Genomic DNA, 27,429 nt, shown 5'->3' with positions numbered 1-27,429 from the left:
GATGAAGTACACTGCTGAGGGGAGCAGCAGGCGGGTCAGGAGAGGTCTGCCTCGCCATGTGGATCTCCTCCGGGGCAGGGGGGAATCGAACTCATGCGGAAGTGGCTTTAGCATGCGGAAGTGGCTTTAGCGTCTCAGTGCTGAGCTCTATCTAACCCGCTGCGCCACCAGGGAGGGCCCGAACCTTCAATTTTTTTTTATCACCATCAGTTTCCTTCCATATTTTGAATTATGTATTACTTGAAGAACAAAATGATGCTGAAGAAGGCCTGACTTTTGTAAATGAGATAGGATGATTGACATCAGAAATACATCATTATAATTTACATAACTAAGTAAAGGCTGTATTTATGTGTATATATTCGTGTGTGCATTGATATGCATGTAGAAATAAGACAAATATGAGAACATGTTAACAATGGGAGAATTATCCAAGTGATGGTATTTGAGAATTTTTAGTGATCTTTTTATAACTTTTAGGTTTGAATTGCTTCAATGTGAAAATTATTTTTAAAAGTCAGAGCTAACAGTCACAGATTGTCAACAGCGGGAAAGATTTTTCTTCTTTATGTGATTAATCTTTTAGTCAGAATTTGAGGAAAGGGAACATTTAAGGTCAACCTAATTAATGCCATGTCTTACAATTATTTTCCAGAGAAAATAATATTTTCCTTGAGTTGATAATCAGGATAAAACTTTAAAAAATAAAAACAATGCTTCATATGTGTTAGCAAGGAAAAAAATTACTTCTGCATCCAGTTGTTAGTACCCTGCATAAGAAAACACTTAAAGCATAAATATATGCATTGCCAAGGAACAATTTAGAGCAAAGTTTAGATCTATTTGCTGATATGTAAGCATCCATATATTAGATATTTTAAACAAGCAATCATATTGTCTACAGGCTAAGTTTAAGATGTTTGCTCATTTGTGGTGATAGATTTGTGCCAATTCAGTTCCACATTTTGTCGAATCAATGGTATGTGTCTTTTAGAAGGCCAGCCACCATACAGAACAGAGGTAAATAGTCAACAACAAAATTCACTATTCTTATTTTCCCAAATAAATTAAGCTTTCCCATATTGGAACAGTGAAAACTCCTTTCAGCTGGCCAAAGAATCCTTTTGACATGTTCCTGTCATTCTTTGAACTTTTTTACTTTCTGATTGAATAAGATTCTGGGCTCTTCTTGTGTTTCTGTCTGTCCCATTGATGGAATCAACCATTTCTCCAAAAAGCCTTGGTTCTTTCTAGTGGCAGATAGCATATAGAAGTAAGATCTGGGTAGTCGATACAGTGGTTGTGAGTGGAGTGTTGGTGCTTTTAGGTGTTCTCAGTGAGGCTGGGGGAGAATGCACACACACACACTCTTACACAAGGACATATGTCTATTTCTTTCTTCTTTATTTATATTTCTATCAGCTATCAAGAGTTCACGCTGATACCTGTTTCAGCCCAACACCATAGAATTTATTTACCAGTCACTCTTCTATGTTTGTAATTTCTGCAGCAGTGAGAAACCTGGCTCCCGTCATCCTCAGCATACTTTCTCAGTCCTCCTATGTGTAACCTATGTGTTCCCCACCATGCAAGCCCCTCCTTTACCCAAATCCTGCTGGACACCCCAGCCATACTGGTGGAATCCTTATGCTGACCCAACACGTACTGACTGAGCCAGCCGAATCCTCAGCCCTGGCTCTGCCAGACAGACAGGCCATCCTGGCCAAACCCTTGACTTTTTAAACTTAGATGAATTATAAGCAAAAAATTGAGACAAGTATTTCCTGAAATTATAAAATAAGCATATTAATTTTTGTACTTATTCAATCACATGTTTAGTTTCAATTCTTTTTATAGAAGATGATGGGACTTACGGAAATACTTTGGAATAATGCTATTGATAAGTAGGCTTAGCTTTTTTGTTTTTGAAATGTAATATTTACAGACAGAGAGTATCAACTGCTTTAATGAGTAGGGTTGAACTAAAGAACAGTTACTTTCTAAGAGCAGTCAAAACTTTCTTGTTTGGCCTCTGAAACTCTGAATTCATAGACAGTTTGGGTGACAAACAAAAAGGAAATACTATGCTATTTTTCCTAAATTGGCAACTAGTCTGCTTAGACAAATTTCTTTCTCCGTTTGACCTAGCAGTAGAAAAAAAGAAAAAGATTTAATTTCTGCTTTAGGAACTAAGAAAAAGTAGGGAGAATTATTTGCTTTTTCCATTTCCTGATGTGTTTGATCTGTTTTTAGTTTTTGACCCTTTTTCTTTGCCACCACATTCTCATTCTCTTAGTTCACTTCCTGATGTCTGGTATTCCTGAGTATAGACACCACTTGGTGATTTTCATGAGTGGAGAAAGCCTGACTGACTGGATAAAGCAGAGTAGTAGATTGTTGAGAACTTGTTTGTTGTTGGAATGTGTTGATTTTTAGAATTGAATATGGGCCTGTTTAATACGTTGAGATTTTATAATGAATCTGTCAATGGTTCTTGCTCCTCTTCTCTTAGCAAAAATTCCCTTGCACCCACAGCAGTGTACTAGGAATAAATAAATTTAAAAGAAATCTGTGTTGGGCCTCCCAGGTGGTGCAGGGGTTAAAGTGTCAGCACTATCAAGCTATCACCAGCCACAGTGGCATGAGTTCGATCCCCAGCCAGGGAGGTGACCCACATGGTGCAGTAGACCTCTCCTGTCTGTCCCTCAGCAGTGTATTTCAATAGATCCAACTGTTCTGCTCCCCAGTCTGTCTCTGGTGAATGCTGTCAGCCCACTCCCTGCACCTCTGGCCTATGCCCCAGGTTTTTTTTTTATGCATAAATAAGTAAAAATAAATCTTAAAAATAAAAAAATATATCTCATGGTTTCTTAGGAACTTAACAGACTAGGAATAAAATTGCAAATGACAACATCTCAAATATCAGGTAAAACTGGAAACTCTTTACAAAGTTGCAACAGTTGATGTCTTTGATCTTACACCTTCTTTTAAGCCCTTCTACTTACTGTAATAACTTTATTCCAAAATGAACAGCCATTATTGATAGGTTAACAGATTTGGATATTCACTTGGGGATGCTATCTGATATTTTAAATTTCCCTTTAGTGGCTGTTGGTATTAGAAAAGTGACAGTATTGCCAGATCAGCACTGGAAAATTCTCTGTGCCCCCAGATACTCCTGACATTGGAATAGTGAGGGTGCCACTTTAACCTCCCTCCTTCCCCCAGGCTACTGTCCAGTATGAAAGGAAAACTGCCAAACTCACATAAATGCTACACTGCCAGTAGGGAAAAGCAGGTTAATCCCTCTCTCTACCTTAGACACAGGAAGGTCATTTAAGAAAGAAAACCCAAGTCAAGTCAAAATGCCAAATATAAGAAGTGTAGGGGAACTTTATATGAGGAAATGTGCTCTTCATTTTGCAGACTCTTGTGAAGGAAAGCCATGCAGAGGTAGCTGACAGTCTCTGGCCGTTCATTCTTTCATTCATGCAGTAAATATTTTTGCCGGTTTTTAAATCTTCTGCTTAGTTCTGTGGTAGCTATTAGTTCACCCTAACAGAAACAATTGCCAAACACATAATTAAGGAGCACTGGGAGACTTTCCAGTTTTCCTACTCTTACACAGTCTATTCTATAGTAGAAACAGATCTTCCTCCCAGGTCAGTGAAAGTTTTGCTTTGTCATTCAGATTTTTCCAAGCAGAAGAAATGGTTAGGTGATGGGTTTAAATGTATGGTAATTTTCTCCTTTCCTGTAACTAGGCTTTTAATGTCCATAAAAGAAAAATTTGGAAGGTTTTCTATTAATAGGAACAAACGTATGATCAGCAACATACATGAAAACAGTTGACATTGTTTTTAGTGTGAGTTTGTTTTTTATTAAACTTTAAAAAGGAGTTGTCACAGTAGCTGAAATGAAAAGAATCTAGTCACTAGACCTCTTACCCATATACATTTATTTGTTCAGTGTCTCATGCCCCAACTACCCACATAGTATCCTCAAGGTACCTATCATCTGAATGCCCAAGACACAATAAAACCTGGGGAAATCTTGCTTTAAATACAACAAAGTGTAGGGCTTCACTGGTGGCACAAGGAATTAAATCTCAGCACTATGAAGCTATCGCAGCCACTGCAACATGAGTTCCATTCCAGGCCCCAGGGAGCTGACCTGCCTGGCGCAGCAGTCCTCTCCTGTCTCATTGCTGCTCCCCTCAGCTGTATATTTCAGTAGATCTGCCTGTTCTGTTGAGTGTGACCAGATATGGCGATAACACAATGACCAGAACTGGCCCTCACGTCCAGGTGCACAGCGACACGTCACCTCTCTAGAATCTGCACCTAAAGCCTATATAAGAGACACTTTCCCCTACGGCACTCGCCGTAGCTGTGGACCCCAGTTCTGCTTCACACTATGTCTCTGGTGTAGCCTCTCGCCCTCCGGCCCCCACACCTCTGGCCTATTCCCCAGTTTTTATATGCATAAATGAATCTTTAAATAAATACTTAAAAGTGATTAAAAATTTAAAAAATAAATACAAAAAGAAGCCCTCATATGTTATGAAAATTGAGATTAGGAACTACCATTTTTTAATTTTTTATTTGTATCTTTCTTACCATAGTGTATTCCCCCATAAACTTCTCACCACCAGTTCTCCCATGACTCATTACTATGTGCTCTTCTCTCCCCTGTTTTGATCCCTTTTCTTCCCCCTCTCTCACAGAATGTCTCTGAGTTATGATTGCCTGATTAATTTTGTTTTGTTACTACTCTTTTTTTCCTGAACCCTTATTTGGTTCCCTATATTCCTCCTATAAATTAAAGCATAATGATATTTTTTTTTCCTTCTGCCTTATTTTGCTAAGTACGATCCCTTCTAGCTCCATCTATGTTGCTGCAAATGGCATGAATTTATCTGTTTTGATTGCAGAATAATATTCCATTGTGTATATGTACAACGTCTCCTTGATCCAGTCGTCTATTGTTAGGTATTTGGGTTGTTTGACATCTTACCTATTGTAAATAGTGCTGTAATAAACATGAGGAGGGGTGGGCAAGTACTCTTTTGAATTAATATTTTTGTGTCCTTTGGGTCATATGGTAGCTCCATTTTTTAGTAGTATGAGGAATCTCCAAACAGCTTTCCTTAATGTTTGGATCACTTTGCATTCCCACATCTTCAACATTTGTTGTTGCCTGTTTTTTTTTAAATATGTGCCACTTTCACTAGTGTAAGGTGGTATCTCATTGTGGTTTTGAATTGCATTTCCCTGTTGGCCATTTATATTTCCTCAGTAGAGAAGTGTCTTTTTAGGTCTTCAGCTCATTTTTGACTGGATTGTCTGCTTTGCTTTTGTTGAGTCATGAGTGCTTTTTGTAGATTTTGTGATCAGTCCCTTATTAGTTGCGCTGTGCAAAAAATTTTTCCCAGTCAGTGGGGTGTCTCTTTGTTTTGGTTGTCTATTGTGCTGTACAGAAGCTCTTTAGTTTGATGTAATCCCAGTTGTTTATCTTTTCCTTCACATTCTTTGCTTTGAGGAATGTGTCTTTAAAGATGTTGCTGAGATTTATGTCATGTTTTGCCTATATTTTCTTCTATGTGTTTTATGGTTTCAGGTCTTTTATCCATTTTGAGTTGGTTTTTGTGCAGATAGCAGTCTACTTGTATTCTTTTACAAGTAGCAGTCCAGTTTTTCCAGCACCATTTATTGAACAAACTTGTTCCATTGCATATTCTTTGCTCCTTTATCAAAGATTAGTTGTTTATAAATATGTGGGTTTAGTTCTGAGTTTCTGATTTTTTGTTCCAGTACTGTACTGTTTTAATTATTATGGATTTTAGTATAGTTTGAAATCAGGAAGTATGATGCCTCTATTCTCCTTTTTGTCAGGAGAGCTTTGGCTATTCGAAGTGTTTTTGTGGCTCCCTATGAATTTCATTAATATTTCTTCTTTCTTTGAAGAATGTCTTTGAAATTTTGATCAGAATACAATTGACTCTGTAAAATGCTTTTAGTAGGATGGCCTTTTTAAAAAAAAAAAAAAAGATTTATTTATTTATACAGAACTGGGGTACAGGCCAGAGATGTGGAGGGTGAGAGGCTTCACCAGGGACAGAGTGGGGGGCGGACCGGCAGATCAATGAAGTACACAGCTGAGGGGAGCAGCAGGCAGGTCAGGAGAGGCCTGCCATGCCATGTGGACCTCCTCCTGGGCAGGCGGGGATCGAACTCATGCAGCAGCAGTGGCTTAAGCTTCTTAGTGCAGTGCTTCAACCCGCTGCGCCACCAGGGAGGGCCCAGGATGGCCATTTTGATAATGTTAATGCTGACAAGCCATGAGCAAGGGATATTTCCATTTCTTTGTATCTTCTATTTCACTTAACAGTGTCTTAAGTTCTTTATATAGGTCCTTTACCTCTTTTGTTAGGTTTATTGCCAATATTTGATTTTTTTTGTTTCAGTTATAAAAGGTTGGTTTTCTTGATTTCTTGTTCAGATTGTTTGCATATAGGAAGGCTACTGAATTTTGTATGTTGATTTTGTATCCTGCTACTTTACTAAACTGGCCTATAATTTTGATTAGTTTTTCTGTGGAGTTCTTAGGATTCTCTATATTATCATATTGTCTGCAAATAGAAATATTTTTCCTTTTTCCTATGTGGATCCCTTGTATGTCTTTCTCTTACTGTTCTAGGTAAGACTTCCAGTATTATATTGAAGCAGTGATGAGACATCCTTGCCTGTTCCAGATCTTAGGGAAAAGGCTTTCAGCTTTTCACCACTGAAAATATTTGCTGTGGGTTTGTTGTATACAGCTTTTATTATGATAAGGTATGAGGAGCTACCATTTTTTTTTTTAAGTTATGCAGTATTCTGATAAGGTTGTGTATCTTACAGACATGGTTAAAAATGACAGGTTAGGGCCTCCCTGGTAGCCTAGGGATGAAGTCTCTCAGTGCTGTCACAGCTATGGCCTAAGTTCAGTTTCTGGCCAGAGAGCTAACCCAGGTATGGTGCAGCAGACCTCTCCTGTCTCACAGGCCTGTCCCCTCACCAGTGTATTGCAGTAAATCCTGCTGTTATGCTCTTCACTCTATCTCTGATAAATCCTCTCACCCCTGCCCCCCTACCTCTGGCCTACATCCCAATTTCTCCATGCAAATATAAATGAAAAAATTTTTAAATGACAAGTTATACCTGTTAGATTTCCTGCCATCCAGAAAGCCGAAGGGAGTGGAATACCTAATTATCCTGCCAGTATAAATTTGAGGATAGTATCTCATTTCCTGAGTGTATCTCATTTGGTTATAATTTTCAGACATATGTGGGGTCTATTTTTTTTTCCAAAGAGTTCAGTGTTGTAATTCAGATAGAATTATTTAAATATGTATATGTATTATTTATAATGTATAATTGTTATCAACTCATATGACTCTGAATTCCTGGCAAAGGGTTTTCTGAGTCAGGCCCAGGCATTCTTTATCTTTGGAAGCATTGTTAATAAATAAGCTAACTCCTCAGTGAAGGCAAAATGTAGCTAACTGCTTCCTAGGCATGTAAGGTAGCCAGATGGTTACTTTAATGGAAAACCATTATTAAATGGAATGGATAGAAAGGAATAAATACATACTTTGCTGCTCATAAGAGAAAATATTGTCATGTTATTAATAGGAACTCATTTTTATAATTTCATCTACCTCTTCATGCTTTTCCTCATTAATCACCATTTCATAGCAAATTAATGCAGTTTGATTATCATATGCTGACAGGAAAATATATAACTTTTTTTTTTACTAGCTTGAAATGCATGTGAATATTTAAACATCCATCTATTGCTCTGAGGGTCTGTGGTTTCTGGGTATTGTTATGATCATGGATAGTGATTTTACTGTGACTAGTTCACCAGTCTGTATTTTTTCTACCAGGATTTTAACAAATTCAAACATCCAATTAAATAATTAAACACAATTTAAAATCTACAGGGTGACAAATAGATGACCAAAACAGATAGTTTTCATTCCATGCTCTGAATTTGGTTTTGTAATCTCTTGATGAAATGTAATGATCAGAGGATTCATTTTGCACAGTATTTGAAGTTATAGGTGCTGGGAACTGGTAATGATTCCTACCCCGGGAGACCATGTTCTGACAGCAGTGGTGGAGACTGGTCAGGACATGTGGTCCATCGTAAAGGGACTGGTTGACCCGAGTGTCCTGCATGGCCACGTGTTCCTCATGGCAGTGGCAGCCTTGGCACCAGACCCCTTCAGCGTCCCACCACAGAGCAGACGCTACAGCAAAACTGAAAGCAGTCTGTTTACAGATGTCAGCCCAGCCTGCGTGACTCACTGTGCCTTGTTTGACAGGTCATTCCTTACATCCTTGACTTATCTTGTTTTCACTGAAATTTTCTGTAAACTGTCCTGCTTCTTTTTGCCAGGTGAATGATTTGCCATGTTTGGTAACAGTGTCTGTCATCATCAAGAGATTCAGACAGTGTAGCGGGAGCCTGCCATTGTATTTCTCTTTTAAGCCACAGTGCCTGGGACCTTAACTGATAGTCTTTCCTGAGCAGAATGCATTGTTTGTTTCTGCCACCTCTTTATGCCAGCAAAGTAGAATCAATGAGTAACTTGACATGATCAGATTCATTAGTGGAAATATTTAACCTAGAACGCAGAGATCCACAATCTCTTTAAAAGTCCTCTCTTTCACGTTGGGTGGTGGGCCCTGTGGTCTCCTCACAACACGTGCACCATGACAGCTGAGGTTTTTTGGTTTTCTGCTTGCTATGGGCTCACTGTCCTCAGTGGTGTTCACTTTGTGTTCAGAGGATCAGATTTAATTATGTTGCATGAGAAAATGCAGGTACCTCAAGCCCAAATAGCCTGTCTGAATCTTTCAGTTCCTGATATTTTGCTCTTCCTTTCCAAGCTCTCTTTTCAGTAACAACCAGCATCATCATTCTGCCCCAGCACAGCCCTTGGAACAGGGGTGCTCAGTACTATATAAAACGAACAACCATAGAAGTACAAGTAAAATTAAAGACAGTAAGAACATGCATAGAATAGACATATTTAAAGAAACAGTCGTTGCCTACAATGAGTATTCAAAGCCGAAGTTTTTCCATCATATAAAAACATTTTTAAAGATAAAATAATGCAACCAACCATTTGCTGACCACACTTTCTGGCTTAACTGCCTTTTGGTGCTGCTTTTATGAAGAGTTTTTACTCTAGAAATGAAAGCCAGGAGATGAACTCAGGACATCGGTCAAACCTGCCAGTGGCCCTGGCTAGTTTCTTGCATCCTGTGGTTAGCTGAGACCCTTCTTTGGCCTTAGAGGGAGGGCCCCTGGAAAAAGTATTCCCTGTTACTTTACCAAGCTGGATCAGGAGTCTGTGCTTTAGCAGAAGTGACCCTTCCAGTGATGTTAAACAGCACTGCGCAGGGCAGAGCACCAGACCGTGGGCTCAGCGGAAGACAGCCATCCCTGCCATCGACGGGATTCAGTGAAATGGAGATGCCAGTCCTGCTCCCTCACTGTGCACCAGGACTGTGCCCAAGCACTGCAAGGAGTAAGAGTACCTCGTTTCTTGTAATGGCCATTTCTGGTAGACTCTAATATTGTTCACTTTTCACAGGAAGAGGGGCAGAGAGGTGAGCAAACTTATACATCACCATAGAGCTAGTTAGCACTAGACTACAGCCAGGTTCCAGAACGTACTTTCTCAGCATGCCCTGTCCTCAGCTGTTGTGACCCCAGACGGGCTGTGCTGCTGCCTCTCAAGTATTCTCTGTAGTATGTTAATAGAAGACCAAAATGAAAGCTCCTAGTGCAGCTGTAAAACCAAGAAGTGCTTGTATGGAGGTGTGTCAGACATAAATAATTCAGATGCCAAGCAACCTGATTTTGAGTCCTCCCACTCCTAAAGCTAGGTTAGACATCCCTTTTGTATACTTCCATAACACCTTTCTTTTGTTATTCCCTTAAATAGTTTTTTTATTTTAAAGATATTTATGCATACAAGATAGGCATAAACTAATTACGTATAAGATATGCATAAATAAATTATGCATATTAAAGATGTTTATTTATGCCAGAGGTGCAGGGTTGAGGGGATTCACAGAGACAGGAACAGAACAGACAGATTGACTGAAATACACTGCTGAGGGGAGCAGCAGGCAAGGCAGGAGAGGTTAAATCTTTTTCTGAAATAACCTCTGAGAAAGTGAAGTGGTGGTGTGTGTGAGAGAGAGAGAGAGAGAGAGAAAGAGAGAGAGAAAGATGGAGGTAGGGAAAGAGGGAGAGGGAGAGAAAGAAGAGAGAAAGTATATGAGGAGCAAGAAGGGAATGATAAACTTAAAAATGTCATTTAAACCCTCTATCATTGTTCTTACTACACAGCTTTGTCTATTCATACAAATCTCTGAGTACAGTAACACCATGCCTTATTCTGCTTTGTAATCCAGGCTCTTGGCATAGTGCCTGGCACATGGCAGTTATTAGTTCTTAGATGTTTATGAATTGACACAGTCAGAACTTACAGAGCCACGATTCCAAGCCAGGGCCCCAGGACTGTGTGACTTAAAGCTCATGATCTTTGGAGGACAAAGTCCCTGCCTACCTCAGGATTATTGTGCATCTAATAAGGAGACTCCATCACATGGAGGTTATAATTTCTCAGGAGAAGCAGAGAAAAGATGCCTTTGCCTTTGGAGAGGATTCTCATCTGAGCTAGGGAAGGTGAATTGACCCTTCCTGAAAGTTGGCAGTGAGCTGATAACGAACATTGCTTAAGCTTGGCGTATCTGTAGAGGGAGGGGTCAAGGTTTTATGTACTTGGAAAATAAAAGTGCAATATAGACTGTCCTTTTGAAGTGCACCTGTGCTGTTGATTTAAAATCCACACCCAGGAAACAGAAACTCTTACAGGTTACAGGTGGAAATATCAATTGAGAACTTCTTTGGAAAATAATTTGGCAATAATTCATTAATAGAAATTGTACATATCCTTTGAACCAGCAGCTTCAGTTTTAGAAATGTATTGTACAGGTATGTGTGCGCATGTGTACAAAGAAATAAATAACGTATTTTGGAGGGCATTGTTCATAGCAACTAAAGATTGATGGCAATCTAAATGTCCACTAGGGACTGATTAAGTGTAGTGTTGTATATTCAACCATGAAATGAAATACCAGAAGGTTTCTTTCTTCTTACATGAAACTATCTCCAAGCTATATATTTCAATTATAAGAAAAAATGTTAGAAAATGTATGTACATACTTATGCCTAAAATAGTCCTAGAAGAATTCACAGGAAACCAGTAGCATTGATTATCTCTGATGAGTGGCGGTGTGGGAAATATGAGAGAGAAATACTTTTCACTATTCATTTTTATCTTTTGAATCTTTTTAGTAAGAGTATATGTTGCCTATTCAGAATAAATATTAAGAATTTAAATGTGCTATATAAAGAAGTTTAGAAGTTGGATATTTTTATTACCAACTTTTAATTTCAATATAATTATAAATTCACAAGAAACTTGCAAGGAATTGGGTGAGGCCCACCTACCTCTCCTTTACCCAGCCTGCTGATTCTGATGTTACTCTCACCCAGGAACACCCTCAGAGCCATGCTCAGAATAAAGTTTCACCAAATGCCTGGCTACCCCAGCCCCAACTCATACAATTAGCCATCACAAGTGCCTCTGTGAATTTATTTCAACATTCCCACTGTTTTTCCCGGTGTTGCTGTCTTTCCCTTTGTAATTAATAAGTGTTTTGGGGGGACGTACTTTGATGTATATAAATAGCCTTTTCCTGTTAAAATTTCAATTGTTAGTTAGTTTTAGCATGCTCTGATACTTTCCAACTCGTATCATTCCTTCTGGATTTTTTGGCATTCTTCTCTAAAGAATAGTTTTTCCTTCTCATTGATATTTATATTAGTATAAACTCACAGACTCTTATTTAGTCAATGCATTATAATGTTACGTGGTCCTAGATTTGGCCTGTTGGAGCCCATTCAGGTTGAGTTTTGGGTCCCTTTGACATGTCCCTCTTATTTTTTGAGTACTTTCTGGCTTAACAAGGTATTTCAGGTTCAGCTTGTATTTTCCCTGTCCAGCTCTGAACCAACTTTTCTCTTTGGAGACCTGGGTCCTTTTAGTTAAGAAGAATAGTGTTTACAAGCCAAGGTAAGGGTGACACTGCTTCTAAGCTGTCTTCTGAAAGCTAGGGAATATGTATGCACCTCCAGCCCTCTCTCTTCTCCCCCCACCTCCACTTTCACATACACTGAGGGTTTGTATTGATACCTCCAACTACAAGTCAACCCCACTTATTTTATAAGTTCCTCCTCCAGCAGTGAAAATTCTAGCTCAGATGAGTTGAAGTAGGTATCATTTAATTTTATTTTCCTAGAATAAAAATTGCTACTTGTATCTAAATTATATGAAGACTGCCCCACATGAAGAGAAATAAGATTATTTTCCATTGGGACAGGGGAATGTGGCACATCTTTTACAAACGAGGTGATAGCTTGCAGTATTTAATAGTCCCTGAACCCCATTTTTGAAATTCAGCAGAATAAAGAGAGGTAAAACTAAACACAGGGGAAAAAAAAAGGGTCAAGATGGTAAGTGATTTAAAGTTTTTCACACGATGACTTGATATTTTCCCCTATAAATAGGACACAACACCATTTTTCTGGGAGGACAAAATGGGCTATTGTATTTGAAAAAAATGCAGGTATTTTTTCACTCATCAAATATTTAGCCATCTCCCCCTAAATTTCAGGCCCTACACTGCATGCTGAAGATAAAGCACTGAACAAAGTAGATGTAGTTGGTCTCTCTTCCCCTGGAGACAGACAAAACCCAATAAACTACTTGTGATAAGTACTATATAAAGGAAATAAGTGTGGGATGATGGGGGCTGAGAGGCAGTTTAGCTGGGAAAAGAACTTGTTTTATTTGGCATGAGATGAGGAAATACCTGAGTGTCAGTTTGAAGTAGGTACCATTTGACATTGAGGCTTCCCATTGGAAAGATTTAAGGGTTAGACTGAGCAATTACATTTACAATTGAAGGTGCACCTCCTGCTGTATGGAGAATGGACTGAAAGGGACTGAGACCCCTTAGAGGGCACCTATGATGGGAAGATCCCCACAATAACTTATTCTTAGTAACTTGGTCACTATTAAGACTCCTGATCTGTAGGTGAAAATGTATATCATGTTTTCAGTTTTATTTGTGTCTCTTTGAACGTGAGATAGAGTTATGTTTTTATTGAGTTTATTTTGGTATAATTACTTGTATGCATTTCCTAAAGATGCTATGACAAATTACCATAAACTAGGGAGCTTAAACAGCAGACATTTATTGTCTCACATTTCTGAAGCCTAGAAGTTCAAGTCAAGATGTCAGCACTTTGAAACCTGTCGGAGGCAAATCCTTCTACTTTCTGGTGATGGCCCTCGAATTTTGGCACATCTGGGTTTGTCCCAGGCTGCCTGTCACCACATGGTGTCCTCCTTGCCCACCTCTGTATTCACAGGGCACTGTCTTGTTCACATAAGGGCACCAGTCAACGTTGAATTGGGCCCTCTTAACAACTACACATTGATTATGGCTGCAGAAGCAGATTATCGCTACATATTGACTATTGACTACACAATTATTATGACTGCAGAAGTAGGTGATGCTGTGACTTACACTGAGAAAATATGTGCTTGATCTTTGTCCCATTTGTTGGCACAGATCATCTAAAATCCTTAGAATTTTCCTAAAGGATGAGCCCAATTAAGGTGTGTTTTGTCATGTTAATGAGGTACCTTTTGAACCCCCATTTTAGGATAGGTGCTGGGTGCCTGGAGAACCAACTATGAAATTCAAGGGTAGAACTTTAGATCTACCCCCTCCCACCCCCCCAACTTCCCAAACTCCAGGGGAGAGAGACTACAGAGTATGAATCAACTGCCAATGGCTTGTGAATTAAACCATCAGGCCTGTGGAATGAAGTCTCCATTTAAAAGCGGAAAGGACTGGGTCTAGAGAGCTTCTGCATTGGTGAGCAGGTAGAAGCAGGGGGAGTGGTGTGCCTGGAGAGGACAGGGTGGGGGTGGGGGGCATGCCCCTCCCACGTGCCTTGCCCTGAACATCTTCCATTTGGCTGTTCCTCAATTAAATCTGTTTATAATAAACCACTAATCTCGTAAGTAAAATATTTCTCGGAATTTTGTGATTGACTCTAGCTCTGGGTCTTGTATCTGAATTCCAAGGAGGGGGTGGTGAGAACCTGAATCAGTAGCTGGTCATTCAGAGCACAAGTGATAACCTGGACTTGCCGTTGGCACCTAAAGATTGTTCTTTGCCTTGTAAGACTGAACTCTTGGCTTGTGGACACTGATGCTATCTTGACAGTATCAGAATTGAGTTGAATGGTAGGACACCCATCTGGTGTCCAGAACATTACTTGGTGGTGTGGTGTGCAGAGAAAACCTCTCCTGATTATAATTGATTCCTTGTGTCAGTCAATGATAACTGAATTCTACTAGATGAACCTAACTTAGAAGTCTCAAGGGTGCACTTAAAATCTAACCATCTCAAATAAACTTTGGGAGAGGTGGAAACAATGGCTTTCTAAAGGAGCTGAGGTCTCTGTTTTTGAAGGACAGGAGTGAGACTCTACCAAGCAGGTGGGGCAAGAAGGAACTGGGGGGGGAAGGGTCTTTGAAGCAGACTAGCCCCCACCCCACCAGCAAGCCATGAAAGCACTCTGCCCTTCCAGGACTTTAAATAGCTGGTTACAGTGAGAGCAGGAGTGAGCTCCCAGGAGTGAAGAGGTGAAGAGCTTTTGATGGGTGAGGGTGTTGTAGGTAGATAGGTAGGTAAATCAAGTGAAGAGCGGTGTGGAGGCCAGAATACAGAAGAGCTTGTGAGCGCCGCTGGGGAGTGTGTTACTCCTCAGGGTTCCTCGTTCAAAGGGCTTTGTTGTGTCATCCTGGCTACCACAGTATATGCTTTTATTATTATTTCATCTGTCATACTGTTTTGTTATTTATTTACTGGGTTTCCTTGTTCTTTCATTTTTTTTTTTTTTGATCCCCAATCAGGCCCTCTATCGAGCACAAAGTACATGTTGAATATTTGAAGAATTATCAGTTTGTCATATAAGTTTTGCACACATAGACCTAAAAATGAATTCTTTAACCTCTTGTAAGAGATGGCATCACTCCATTTATCACTTAGGATCATTACTGCAGTTCCTTCTGGAGGCAAACCAAGCCTAGGGTACTTTCTTCACCCACTATGACTTTTCCAAGTGAGTTGGAATCTTGAGTTGCTTTTAAAGTGTATATGGCACCACCTAGTGGTAATCATAGAATCTAATATGATTGGAAATTGCCTCTGGTAAATAAGCTGAGTTTCAAGATAAATTTCTGGCATATTGTAAATTGATGATGCATTGCATTTTATTTGGTTCCTTTGAACTTTTGTTGAACCTTTGCACTGTCTTCAAATTAATAGGCATGCAGTTGATAATTTTATACATCTAAGAGTTTTACAAACAAGGTTTAGTAGTTTTGATGAAGCATTCTATTTGAAATTCTATTTGAGTTTCAAACGAAACACGTGGTTAGACCTGGTTATACACACAACACTTCTATTTATATGTGTTATATGGTATGTTTCTTTGCCACAGAGTTCCAGACTCATGAGATTTTTTTTTTCCCCTAACACCCTTCTCTTTTTTGCTGCCATTTGGTCAGTGGTTGGTAAAACAAACAAAAAAGCCTTGTCCTTTCCATTATTATCCTTGAAGGTAGTTATTGAGCATGTCATGCAAATTTGCAGGTTAAGCCAGAAAAATCTTGGATAGTAATCCTTAAGTTTGTGTTATTTCTGTGGGTCTTTGAGCATGTGTCATATAGACATTTTGCTTGTAACTTGTGGTTGATTGACAGCAGAGGCAGGGAATCAGCCTATGACCATTGAGTTAATTCCTTGTGTGTCGTGATTGCTGTGATGTAAGTAGCAATGTTAATAAAATAAAAGCATTTATTAGACATCTCCTTCATGTGGTAAATAATTGGAAGCAAAAGATTAATTGCCTTTTTTTTTTTTAAATACTCAGTGCCAGAGGGAGAGAAGGGTATAATTACCTCCATTTTATGGATTAAGCAGCTGCAACACATGGAGCTTCAGTAGGTTTCACAAGGCTTTACCATTGTTAAGTTTGCACTGTGAGCCTTTGCACCCAGCTGTAAAGGACTCCAGAATTGGTGTTTTTAGCTACCACAAAAACTTTCTAACAACAGGAAGATCCCATAGGAAAACCACTGTAGAAAAATGCACAGAAAATGGTGCATTTATTTAAATAGGTAGTAACTTCTTGACAAAACTCTTGTCCTTTATTATATATATTTTCTTTGTTATTTTTGCATAGAAGAAGTGGGGTGTAGGTCAAAGATGTGAGGGTAAGAGAATTCACTGGAGACAGAATGCAGAGCAGAACAAGTGGCTTTACTGAAATACACAACTAAGGGGAGCAGTGGGTGAGACAAGAGAAGTCTGCTGTGCCTTGTGGGTCACCTCCCTAGCTGGGGATTTAACTAGGCCCTAGCAGAGACGGTGCTGAGATTTGGTGCTGAGATTTAACCAGGAAGGCCTCCTTTGTTTATTGCTGACATACCAGCATGGTTGTTTCCACTCCAAATTGTAGCTGGCAGCCTTTAAGACAGTGTAAAGGAAGTTTCAGGTTGTTGCCTTTGTTCCCAAATGCTTAGTTATTTTGCTGCCTCCACCTTGGACCCCACAGCAAGAGTTCTCTGTACCTGGGCTATGCTTCCTGAGTGCTGGGGCACTCCCTTCAGCCCTTAACCGAGAGCTCCATGTCTACCTGTGCCTCTTGGCAGGTGAAGTGTGGGTGGCAGCCACTTGTGTAGAAGCATCCATCTGGGTATTGGCCTAGCACTCCTTCAGAGGCTAACATGTGTGTTCATAGGTGAAGAGTGAGTATAGATGGGTTTCTAGACTTTGTTTTCTAGCTGTATCATACATGCTAGGATTTCTTGCTCCTTTGTAATTTGTTCCTGACGCTCCTTTGAACCACCCTCATGGCTGCCTTCTCATCATCATATTGTATAATCAATGTACAAAAGATCTATAAAACATAATGTGTTCTTTTGTATTTTTTCCCATTCTGTGTGTCCATTTGTAAAATATATATATGCATACAGCTATACATAGAAATTACATAAGGGATGACTTTTTTGTCTTTCTATAAGGAAGAGGTGGGATCATATTACCTTTAAAAATATTCATGCCTCCTAACCAGCTATCTCATTCCTAGAAATCTGTCCCACAGACATAAAAGTGTTGATTTGTTCGATTTTGTGCCTGAAGTATTTTCTGTAGTATTGTTTACAACAGCAAGAAGGAAGGGGAATGATTAAGTAATGGTATAGCAACCAAATGAAATTTTAAGAATTTTAAAAATGAATTTGATTTATACTAGAAGTGTTTCTTCAGACATTCTCTCTGATATGAATTTAACTGTGTATTCCTTTCCTGAGATTAAAGTGGGGTTTCAAGAGGAAGAAGAAATAAATGTATTTAGACAGTCTTCTCTGTAATGGAAAATCTGGCTAAGTGGATGTCAAGACCTGTATTACCTTCAGTTTCCTTTTCTTCTAGAATTCTTAGGTTGGCTTCAACTATTTTTTTGTTTGTTTATTTGTTTTAATGTTTTTTATTTTGTTTTTTATACTATAGTTTATTTTTACATCATTTTGTACATTTTTTTTTCATCTCAATTGTAATCCCCGTGTGTTTCCCATCACCAAGTCACCCATGTGCCATCACCATAGTCCAGTACACTGGCTTCAACTATTTTTATCTACGTGCACACACACACACACACACACATACATTTTCCTACCATTTTGGAAATAGGACATCCCTAAACCACCCCAAAAAAATTAACTTTTTTTTCTTGACTTTTAACTCCTATTGTTCTTTTCTGCCAGCAGCATCTGAAGGGGGTGCAACCTCAAGCATTGTCTCTTAAAAGTGAAGTCTGAACAGTGGAGTGTCAGTTCAGAAATTGTTCTGTGATAGTGGGATTTCCTAAAAGACCCGTGGGTAACAAATAATGTTTCTGTGTCATCTAACCATGGCTTCTTCTCCTCTTCTGCATAGATTTGAGAAAGGGCGCATCTACACTTTCATTGGAGAAGTTGTGGTTTCTGTGAATCCTTACAAGCCATTAAACATCTATGAGAAAGACACAATTGAGCAGTATAAAGGACGTGAGCTGTATGAGAGGCCTCCTCATCTTTTTGCTATTGCTGATGCTGCTTACAAGGCTATGAAGAGGCGTTCAAAAGACACCTGTATTATGATATCAGGTATTTAGAGAAGCCCCTGGTGTTTCACAAGTGTGTTAGTTTACTTGGGTTGGTACTCCCTGTTGGATTTAAATGATTGATTAGATCTTTTTAACAGTAGCAACCTAAGCAATTTTATAGGAATATTTTTAAAGTAATGAACATTAAATACTGAATTATTTATGTCATTTTGAACTGTCTTCCAGTCCTTGGCTTCCTTTGTAGTCAGTACACATTGAGTCAATCTGGGCAATCTTGTAATTTGAACTGGCATGGAAACCTTTTTCTTTCATCTCAGACACATGAAAGTATTGAATATACTATAAAAGGAAATGTTTTAAATGATAACAGAGTGAAACTAACAAAATTCAGAGGTACCAAAAATGCATAAATAAACTCATAGTAAATAGGTGAATGGGAGCTAATGTCAGTGGCTACAGAGATGCCTGGCTAATGTCAGGGGATACAGAGATGACTGGGACTAGGGGCTGGAGCTTTCCAGCGGAAGAGGGAAACAGCCATGATCTCTGTGTGCCCAAGCATCGGAGCTGAACTCTCCATGTAAAGCTAAGTTCTTCCTGCCTAGTGACGAGGAGACAAGAAATTGTCTGCACCCTGACCCAGGGTGGCCTCTCCCAGCTGTGGGAGCACCTCACAGGCATACTAGTAGCTCTATAATCTTAAAACAACGCTGTGGTCTTTATTCCACTTGGGTTATCAAAACAACTTTCTTTAAAAAAAAAAAAAAAGATTTACTTATGCATATAAAGCTGGGGTACAAGCCAGAGGTGCAGGGGCAGTGAGAGGCTTCACCAGAGACAGAGGGGGGAGCAGAACAGGCTGACTGATGAAGCACACTGCTGAGGGGAGCAGCGGGCGGGTCAGGAGAGGTCTGCCTTGCCATGTGGGTCACCTCTGGGGCCAAGGAGCAAAGTCACCTGGAAGTGGCTGTAGCTAGCTTGCAGTGCTGCATCCTAATCTGTTGCACCCACCAAGGAGGGTCTATCAAAACAAGTTTCTAAATGTTAAGTAGAAGAGTTGTGTTTGTATCTTATAGGTGAAATTATGAAAGGTCAGAGGAATTGAACAGCTACACTTAATGTTGGAGTTAAAGAGTCATGCACTAAGGGTAATTTTATTAAGACAAGTTAGGAAAGCCATCTTTACTGGTTATAAGGGCTGGGGAGGTTAGGAAAGAGCCAACAATTATGTGAAGTGGTATAAAGCAAAAGCAGAAAGTCCCTTTGCCTTGGCTATTATTATTTCAGTATGAAATCCATCAGTAGCAGCAGATAGCACATCTGCTCTGCATGTGCAAGTGTATAACATAAATACACATTGGCATGCAATTATAAGGGTATAATTATGGAATTATAATGGGCATCATATAATTTGTTTTACCTTTTAAAAATACACAGGTACGTTCAAGTACCTGTGGCAGTGGTGTTTCTCTTTTATGCTTATATAGTAGTCTGTCACATAGTGACACGTTCACCTAGTCCTTTACTGATCGGCAGTATCATTTTCAGATTTTAACCATGACACAAAGTGCAGTCTACAGAAATTATCTTAATACCTTTAAAGATTATTGTTAGCTATTTTTTTTTGGTATTTCCATAATATTTAATTGCTACTGGTAGAGTTTTTGGGTCGGGAGACAAACACTGAAAATTTGGGTAGACACTTAACATATTGATCCTCATCTTCCTTCTTATCTCATCTTTCCTTCTTACACCAGTTGTGATGCTTTTCCAACATCCTGGAACCCACTGTTTTGTTTCTTCACTAAAATCACACTAACTTCAATTTCCTTGAAAAAGTCACTTCATTCTTGGCCCTCCCTGGTGGCGCAGTGGGTTAAAGCACAGTACTGAGAATCTAAAAGCTGCTTCAGCATGAGTTCAATTCCCGCCTGCCTGGGAGGTGACCACATGGTGTGGCAGACCTCTCCTGACCCGCCCGCTGCTCCCCTCAGCAGTGTACTTCATCAGTCTGCCTGTTCTGTTCCCCACTCTGTCTCTGGTGAAGCCTCTCACTGCCTCGGGCCTGTACCCCAGTTTTGTATGCACAAATAAATAAATCTTAAAAAAAAAAGTCACTTCATTCTTATTAAAAGATTAAAAGAAATTCTGTTACAGAAGATAAGGTTTTATGAACTTAACTGTTTGAATCACTCATTTCTGTTTTGCAGTATGGTTAAGTCACCACCAAGTTCTAGGACTTTAGTCTGCAGAATTAATCACATTTTGTCCCTTAATACTTTTCACTAACTAAATCTTGCCTTGTACTTCTTCAGCAGCCTCCCTTTTTTCCATGCTCAGATGTGTGCACACCAAGTGCTGTATCACAATGGGGGGAACAAAATCCAAAAGTGCAGACAGTGAAACCCAAAGGTTCTTAAGTAACATCAAAATTTAAATTATTCTATTAGAAATTAGCTGACTCTTGGGCCCTCCCTGGTGGCTCAGTGGGTTAAAGCACAGCTCTATGAGGCTGCCGGCATCTACTGCAACTTGAGTTGGATCCCCAGCCAGGGAGCTGACCCACATGGCACAGCAGGCCTCTCCTGTCTCGCCTGCTGTTCCCGTCAGCAGTGTATTTCAGTTGATCTGCCTGTTCTGCTCCCTACTCTGTCTCTGGTGAATCCTCTCACCCCCCAACTCTGGTGTCTGTTCCAGTTTTTATATGAATAAATAAACCTGGGGAAAAAAGAAAAATTGACTCTTAGTTTAAGTTATAATGTTCAATTTGCACAACTTTTTCCACCAGGGGAAAGTGGAGCTGGTAAAACTGAAGCCAGTAAGTACATCATGCACTACATTGCAGCCATCACCAACCCCAGCCAGAGAGCAGAGGTTGAACGGTAAGTGCCTCTGGGGGAAGGGAGGGGAGGGGAGCAGGGAACCTCATTTTCTGTATAGACCTGGCTAGGCCTAAACGTATGTGTTTCAAGCATTTATTGATGATGAAATTACTTCGATTCTTTTTTGCTTACTGTTTTTGTACTTTTATTTATATAATTCTGCTGAATTTGTTTTTGTTGCAGAAATCTTACTACTATAGTAAGCATTATCTAAATATAGAACAAAATAAAATTATTCCAAAACAAATGAAAATTCTCAATTCCAGTTTACAACTGCTGCCTTAAATGTTAGATGGCGGTCGGCAAATTAGATTGGTAGGTTTTATTGTCCAACTTCTCTTCCACTGCACCAATGTCTTTTCAGAGTTCTGCCTGGGGAGCTCTAGGTTCCCTAGAGTATAGGGGGGTGTGAGCTACGGAGCCACACTGCCCACTTTATCACAACCAGAACTCCTGATATCGGAAGCTCTGGCTAGGATTCATTTTCTCAAAGGCTGCCATTGCCACACCATGCTGCTGCTCACAGTCAGATGAGCAATAAAGCTGGTTTGTACTTTCTGGGGCTGTAAGGTCCTGGCACATAGTAATCACTCAGTAAGTTAACGTTCTTTTTTTAAAGAGCTGATAAAGAGATTCCACAGAGCTTCAAACAAAACAATGAGCAGTCTCTAAACTGATAAAAATCACATTTATGATGTATCGCTAATAAATCTTACTAGTACAGGCTTTATAAACAAGTGCTATAACAATAATATCATTTTCTGTAACACTCATTATTTCTTTTCCAGATTCATCCTTGTGTAAATAAAATGTTCATTTAAAAAGCTAACACTTGGAGCATTATGTTGAAGGCTAAAGCTCCCTGAGTCAGCCATGGAAGTGTGACCCCATCAGGCTCCCACACATTTAGTAACCCACACATGCTTGTACATATGTGTACACATTCACACACAAAGACCTTGCAGTACATACTATTTGCATCTTCTCATTCGCTACTGTATGCTGGACATCTCTGTCAGTACACATTACTAGGAAACAAAAGTTTATTTTCAGTCATGAGTGGAAGTGTCCCTGTTGGTTGACACTCAGATTTTGGTTTTTTGCAAAAATACTGTAGCCTGCATAAATATTTGTATGTTTTATTGCAAATTCCATTTTTTAAAAATCCCAGTCTCACACATCTTACAGTGATTTTCGTTTTCTGGTTAAAGAGTGAAGAATATGCTGCTAAAGTCCAACTGTGTCTTAGAAGCTTTTGGAAATGCCAAAACCAATCGCAATGACAACTCAAGCAGGTTTGGGAAATACATGGATATCAACTTTGATTTCAAGGGAGACCCTATTGGAGGACATATCAATAACTACTTACTGGAGAAGGTAAAATCTGCTTAGTTTCTGAGGGTAATGTTTATGAACACTGAAAGTATTTTTTAAAAATCTGATTATATTTATAGAATTTCTTATATTGTTTTAAAGTAACTTTTCATCTTCTTCTCCCTTTTGCACTTCAATTATCTTTCAGTGACAAGATTCTCCTTTAGTGTCTTTTATTAGTATTTGGAGTATCAAGTTGGAAAAAGCTATGAATTCCACCTAGCACTAACCAGTTTTACTTTTTCAGTATCACCATCTCCCATCTGTTTTCATTTTAATTTATTTCAAATCTCAGTTCCTTCTAGTTTCTGTTCACTGCTTTATAATAATAGTAACATCAGTGGATCTTGTGATCAGAACTGAATGCAAAGCACACTGCATTGGGTCAGTGAAATAGAATATCCTTTTATTTGCCTGTATGAACATTAGACCTGACGTGTAGATTTCAATTAAACTTTCCCTCTTGGGACTGCCAGAAAGTTTGCATCCTAACTGATCTTAATTATAAGAGAGTACTCAGAGTTCACTTGCCTGGTTTTGCATCTAAGATTGCTCTTTCCCACGTTAAGTCTCCATCTGGAATTTTCCTTGGTTCAAAGTTGACTTGCCTTTGCAGTTAAGGATTTCCCATCCCAGTCATGTCACTGCATCCTTCCTGGCAGCATAATATAGTGTAATCTTTATTTATTTATTTTTTTGTTAAATAAAAGATTCTTAGAAAAATACATTTTTTATTAAAGTCAGTTGAAAAAAGGAAGGACAAAAGGCCAGTTATTTTCAATCTTTTTTTCTAAAATGTTATGACTTCACTTTATATACATACTCAGTAGAAAGGATCCTTGGAATGAACATACATTTTGAGCCCTCTTAAATTGCAGTCTTTTTGAAGCCATCAAAGACAGAGGTCTCTATTGATAGATCTTACTCAACTGATTTTATTATAGGATGTGACAGTGCTCTTTAAAATTCCAGCAGACTCTGGAGAAGGGAAAGTTGAAAATATTTCTCCTTAACATTCCTTCCTGTTTCTCTCCACTTCCAATTCCTTCCTCTTAAGAAATGTTCTATTAGGTTTCAGGTTAAAAAAAAAAATCAAAACAGCATCTTTCTCTGAGTGTTTAGGGAATTCTGTGTTAAACAGTAAAAAACATAATCAGAAAATTACACAGAAAGCCCCACAGAGGTGGTTAGTATTATCCATGGGGCTTTTAGGGAGTGTGAATGCACTGTTCATGTAGGATTTCTGAAAAGAAGCTTCCATTTTATTTTAGAGGTACATTCTCAGATTAACTCTTTTAATGTGTTTTGTCTTAGTCTCGAGTGATTGTGCAACAGCCAGGAGAAAGAAGCTTCCATTCTTTCTATCAGGTTAGTAATCTGCTGTTGTGCAGATGACCAATTATTTGCTCAGGAAATGAATGTTTTCATATTGGGTCCCATCCTTTTCCTGTGCCTCCCAGGACACTGCACTTATGAGCACACACCCTTCCCATGTGCTTCTGAAGTTCCAAGAGCAACAGGATTACTTTAAAAAAATAACCAAGATGTGTGAATGCAAGGAAGAATTGTCTGTATCTATGCAAAGCTGTGATTGCTTAGGGAAAACATTTTCAATATGTCTTTTGGTCATACTTTTAGAATCTAAGCAGAATCTTAAAATAGCCCTCCTGTTACGTCTTATCACTTGTTTGATATATTTTTATAATTTTTTTGAAGCCCAAGGTAATATAAACCAAGATGAACAAAATGAGTGATCAGATTAAGCACTGCAATTTTGGATTTTTGAAAAGTGAGATTGATTTCTGAGTGTAACCTGACACTGGAGGTGACTGTAGTGTAATTTGAATACCATTCAGCTGTTTCTCCTGGGTAGCTGCTTTCATAAACACTGCTCATGGGTATAGATAAATTCTGGTATATTTGGCTCAATTTTAAAATGTCACAATTACACCTTTTAAGTAAAGCAAAGTGTACAGATTAGTGTTTTAAATGCAGTGTGTTCCAAGGCATTTTGTATAAATGGGGCTATACATACATATATTGTGACTTTGTTGACAGTTTACCATGCTTTCAGTAAACCATTTTCCCACCAAAGAATGAAAGAGTTCTGTTTATTTCAAGAACACATAACTCTTTTCCAATGTTTTAGTCACTTGCCTAAACATGGTAACATTAGTCTTTGTCTAACTGCAGTCATGGTTACTCAGGGGCCTCATCCCAAGAGAGGTTTTGGTGAGGAAAAGTTGTGTATCTACTGTGATTCACCATGTGACTGTCTGCTGATACCTCTGACTCTCTGGCAGTGTTGAAGCAGCTCTATCCTGTCTGGATAAGGAAGCTGCTAATCAGGTGACCACCACAGAGCATAGACTCCTTTTACACGTGACCATAGTAAAAGGAGGAGCCTTTTATGCCAGTTATGCAAGAGCTCAACCTTCTTAGGTGTTTTCTTTATGACTGCGTAACATTTCCCGTGACTGATGTCAGTGAAGCCATTTACTTCAGGTTGTAAAGAAAAATATCCTTTAATGCTAAATTAAGAGGACCTTTTTGAATTGAGCCCAGGAAATTAATAAAAGCAAAATTATCATTAAATCAGAATATTTGCCCTCTTTGGTTCAGTATGTATTTTGTCAATTTATTTTTATTTCCATATTTTTCAGCTTCTCCAAGGAGGTTCAGAGCAGATGCTACGCTCTCTTCACCTTCAGAAGACCCTCTCATCCTACAACTACATCCGTATAGGAGCTCAATTAAAGGTGAGCATTTCCTCTTGGAGAGCACCTACGTAGAGAATCAAAGAAAGAATCCAAAAGGGCATTAATTGTGTGGTCTAGCCTTCTGCCTTGAGGCAAAGAAAGAATTCTCTGATTCCATTCTATTTTTTAAATTCTTAGGGGCAGAAATAAATTAATGACTCAACACATTTGTTTAATACCCCATTATTCTATTTTATCACCATCTGACAGGGAAGACATTTTCCCTGTGATCTTGTCTTATCTTTTCATTTTAATCTGTCCCTTTTATTTTGGCCCCATAAAAATATTGATATGACTAGGAAATTCATCTTGAAAGAAGACACCATATGAGTTGGCCAAAGGCAAGTTGGTAAGATAAAAGAAAATTAAAAAGCACTTTGGTTGAATACAAATATCAAAGATCTCCTTTCACTATTTTTTCAAATACTGATCTTGAAATAGCCTAGAGATAGTTTTGTGACCCTGGGAGCACTCCTATTCAGCTTTCAGATTTACCCTTTCTCCGGTCTGTGAGCCACCACATCCACATAGGCAAAAGCCTTTCTCTTTTATTTCTTATTAATTTTCTGCTAGCCATTTCATTGCAGACTACATATGGTAAGTTATTAAATAGTAATTACAGCATTGTCCTATTTTCCTGGAGGAAAAATATAAAATGCATAAGACATGGAAGGATCTAGACCATGATTTTAATTATTCTGGATGAATGTGATTATAGGTATTTGTGTTCTGTTTTTCCATAATTTAAATTTTATCCATAATCAAAAATGCATTAATTTTGCAGTTGTGGGATGGGGGAAGGAATAAAAGAAACTAATAAGAGAAAAGATTTAAGATGTGGGCAGTGTCTCTTTCCTTTAAAAAATGTATTTTTTCTATGGTGATGGCACATGGGTGATTTGGTGATGGGAAACCCAGGGGGATTGCAACTGAGATGGAAAAATGCACAAAAATATGTAAAAATAAACTACTATAAAAATTTTTTTAAAGATTTATTTATTTATACATACAGAACTGGGGTACAGGCCAGAGGTGCGGGGCGGTGAGAGGATTCACCAGAGACAGAGTGGGGAGCAGAATAGGCAGATGGACGAAGTACACTGCTGAGGGGAGCAGAAGGCAGGTCAGGAGAGGTCTGCCACGCCATGTGGATCTCCTTCAGGACAGGCAGGAATCGAACTCATGCAGAAGTGGCTTAAGCTTCTTAGTGCTGTGCTTTAACCCGCTGCGCCACCGGGGAGGGCCTATTATAAAGTTTTTTTTTTTATTTTATTTTTTATCTTAAATGAATTATATCTGCATTACTGGCTTAGCTGCATTTTCATTGTTGTGCGTGGAAATAAATGATAAATTGAAAAAATTGCTATTTTCCATTGTTTGATATTTAGCTTGCATTATTATTTTTACTTTTATTATGTGAGAGCAAGAATTTTGGCTGGAAATTAATTGAAGATAAAACAATAGAGGGCAGCACTCCAGTTTTCTGAGAATAGGTCAGAAATATTTGGAGAAGCATGAAGGGATCATATAAACAACACTTTAAAAAAAGGTTGTAACTGGAAATATCCCTTTTTAATCAAATTGTCTTACTGACCAAATTACTTGTGGCCAGATCATGCAGAGTGCCCACAAAAAGCAAGTCTTCAATGAACATTTAGCTTTTTGTCTAAATTAAATTTAGCTTAGGTTCCCTTTTCATTGAAGTTTTCCATTCCTCTTCCCCTCCCACTTTTTTCCTTCATCTTTAAAGAAAACAACAAAAGAAGACATGATCATATTTAAAACCTAAAATAGAAATGAACCCAGAGGAAACAAAAGGGCACTAAAACTTACCACTCAGAGATAATTACTGATAATGGTTTATGCATATCTATTTATAAAGGGAATTGTACAATGCATCCTGATTAAATAACTCTTCTCTTAAGAAATTCTGACAGTCATCAATATCCTCCCATGTAAGCAAATAAAGATTAATAGAATAATTAACTAATAGCATAAATAACTCTGAAGTGTTACACTGTATGTGTAATAAT

The 27,429-nt window shown here is 38.7% G+C and overlaps 1 protein-coding gene across 1 annotated transcript in view; it reads left to right on the top strand.

Annotated features, from left to right (window-relative positions):
- Positions 1 to 27,429, top strand: part of MYO1D (myosin ID) — a 307,276-nt gene that overhangs the window by 70,190 nt on the left and 209,657 nt on the right. Inside the window, exons 2-6 of the mRNA XM_004684893.2 lie at positions 18,213 to 18,421; positions 21,170 to 21,263; positions 22,475 to 22,640; positions 23,952 to 24,005; positions 25,301 to 25,396. Coding sequence (XP_004684950.1) covers positions 18,213 to 18,421; positions 21,170 to 21,263; positions 22,475 to 22,640; positions 23,952 to 24,005; positions 25,301 to 25,396 — 619 coding nt within the window. The remainder of the gene's footprint in view (positions 1 to 18,212; positions 18,422 to 21,169; positions 21,264 to 22,474; positions 22,641 to 23,951; positions 24,006 to 25,300; positions 25,397 to 27,429) is intronic.

This window comes from Condylura cristata, unplaced genomic scaffold, assembly GCF_000260355.1.
Source record: "Condylura cristata isolate star-nosed mole 26May11 unplaced genomic scaffold, ConCri1.0 scaffold00017, whole genome shotgun sequence".
Taxonomy (NCBI): Eukaryota; Metazoa; Chordata; class Mammalia; order Eulipotyphla; family Talpidae; genus Condylura; species Condylura cristata.
Note: the sequence above shows the minus strand (reverse complement) of the source record. Positions and strands in the feature narration are given on the sequence as shown.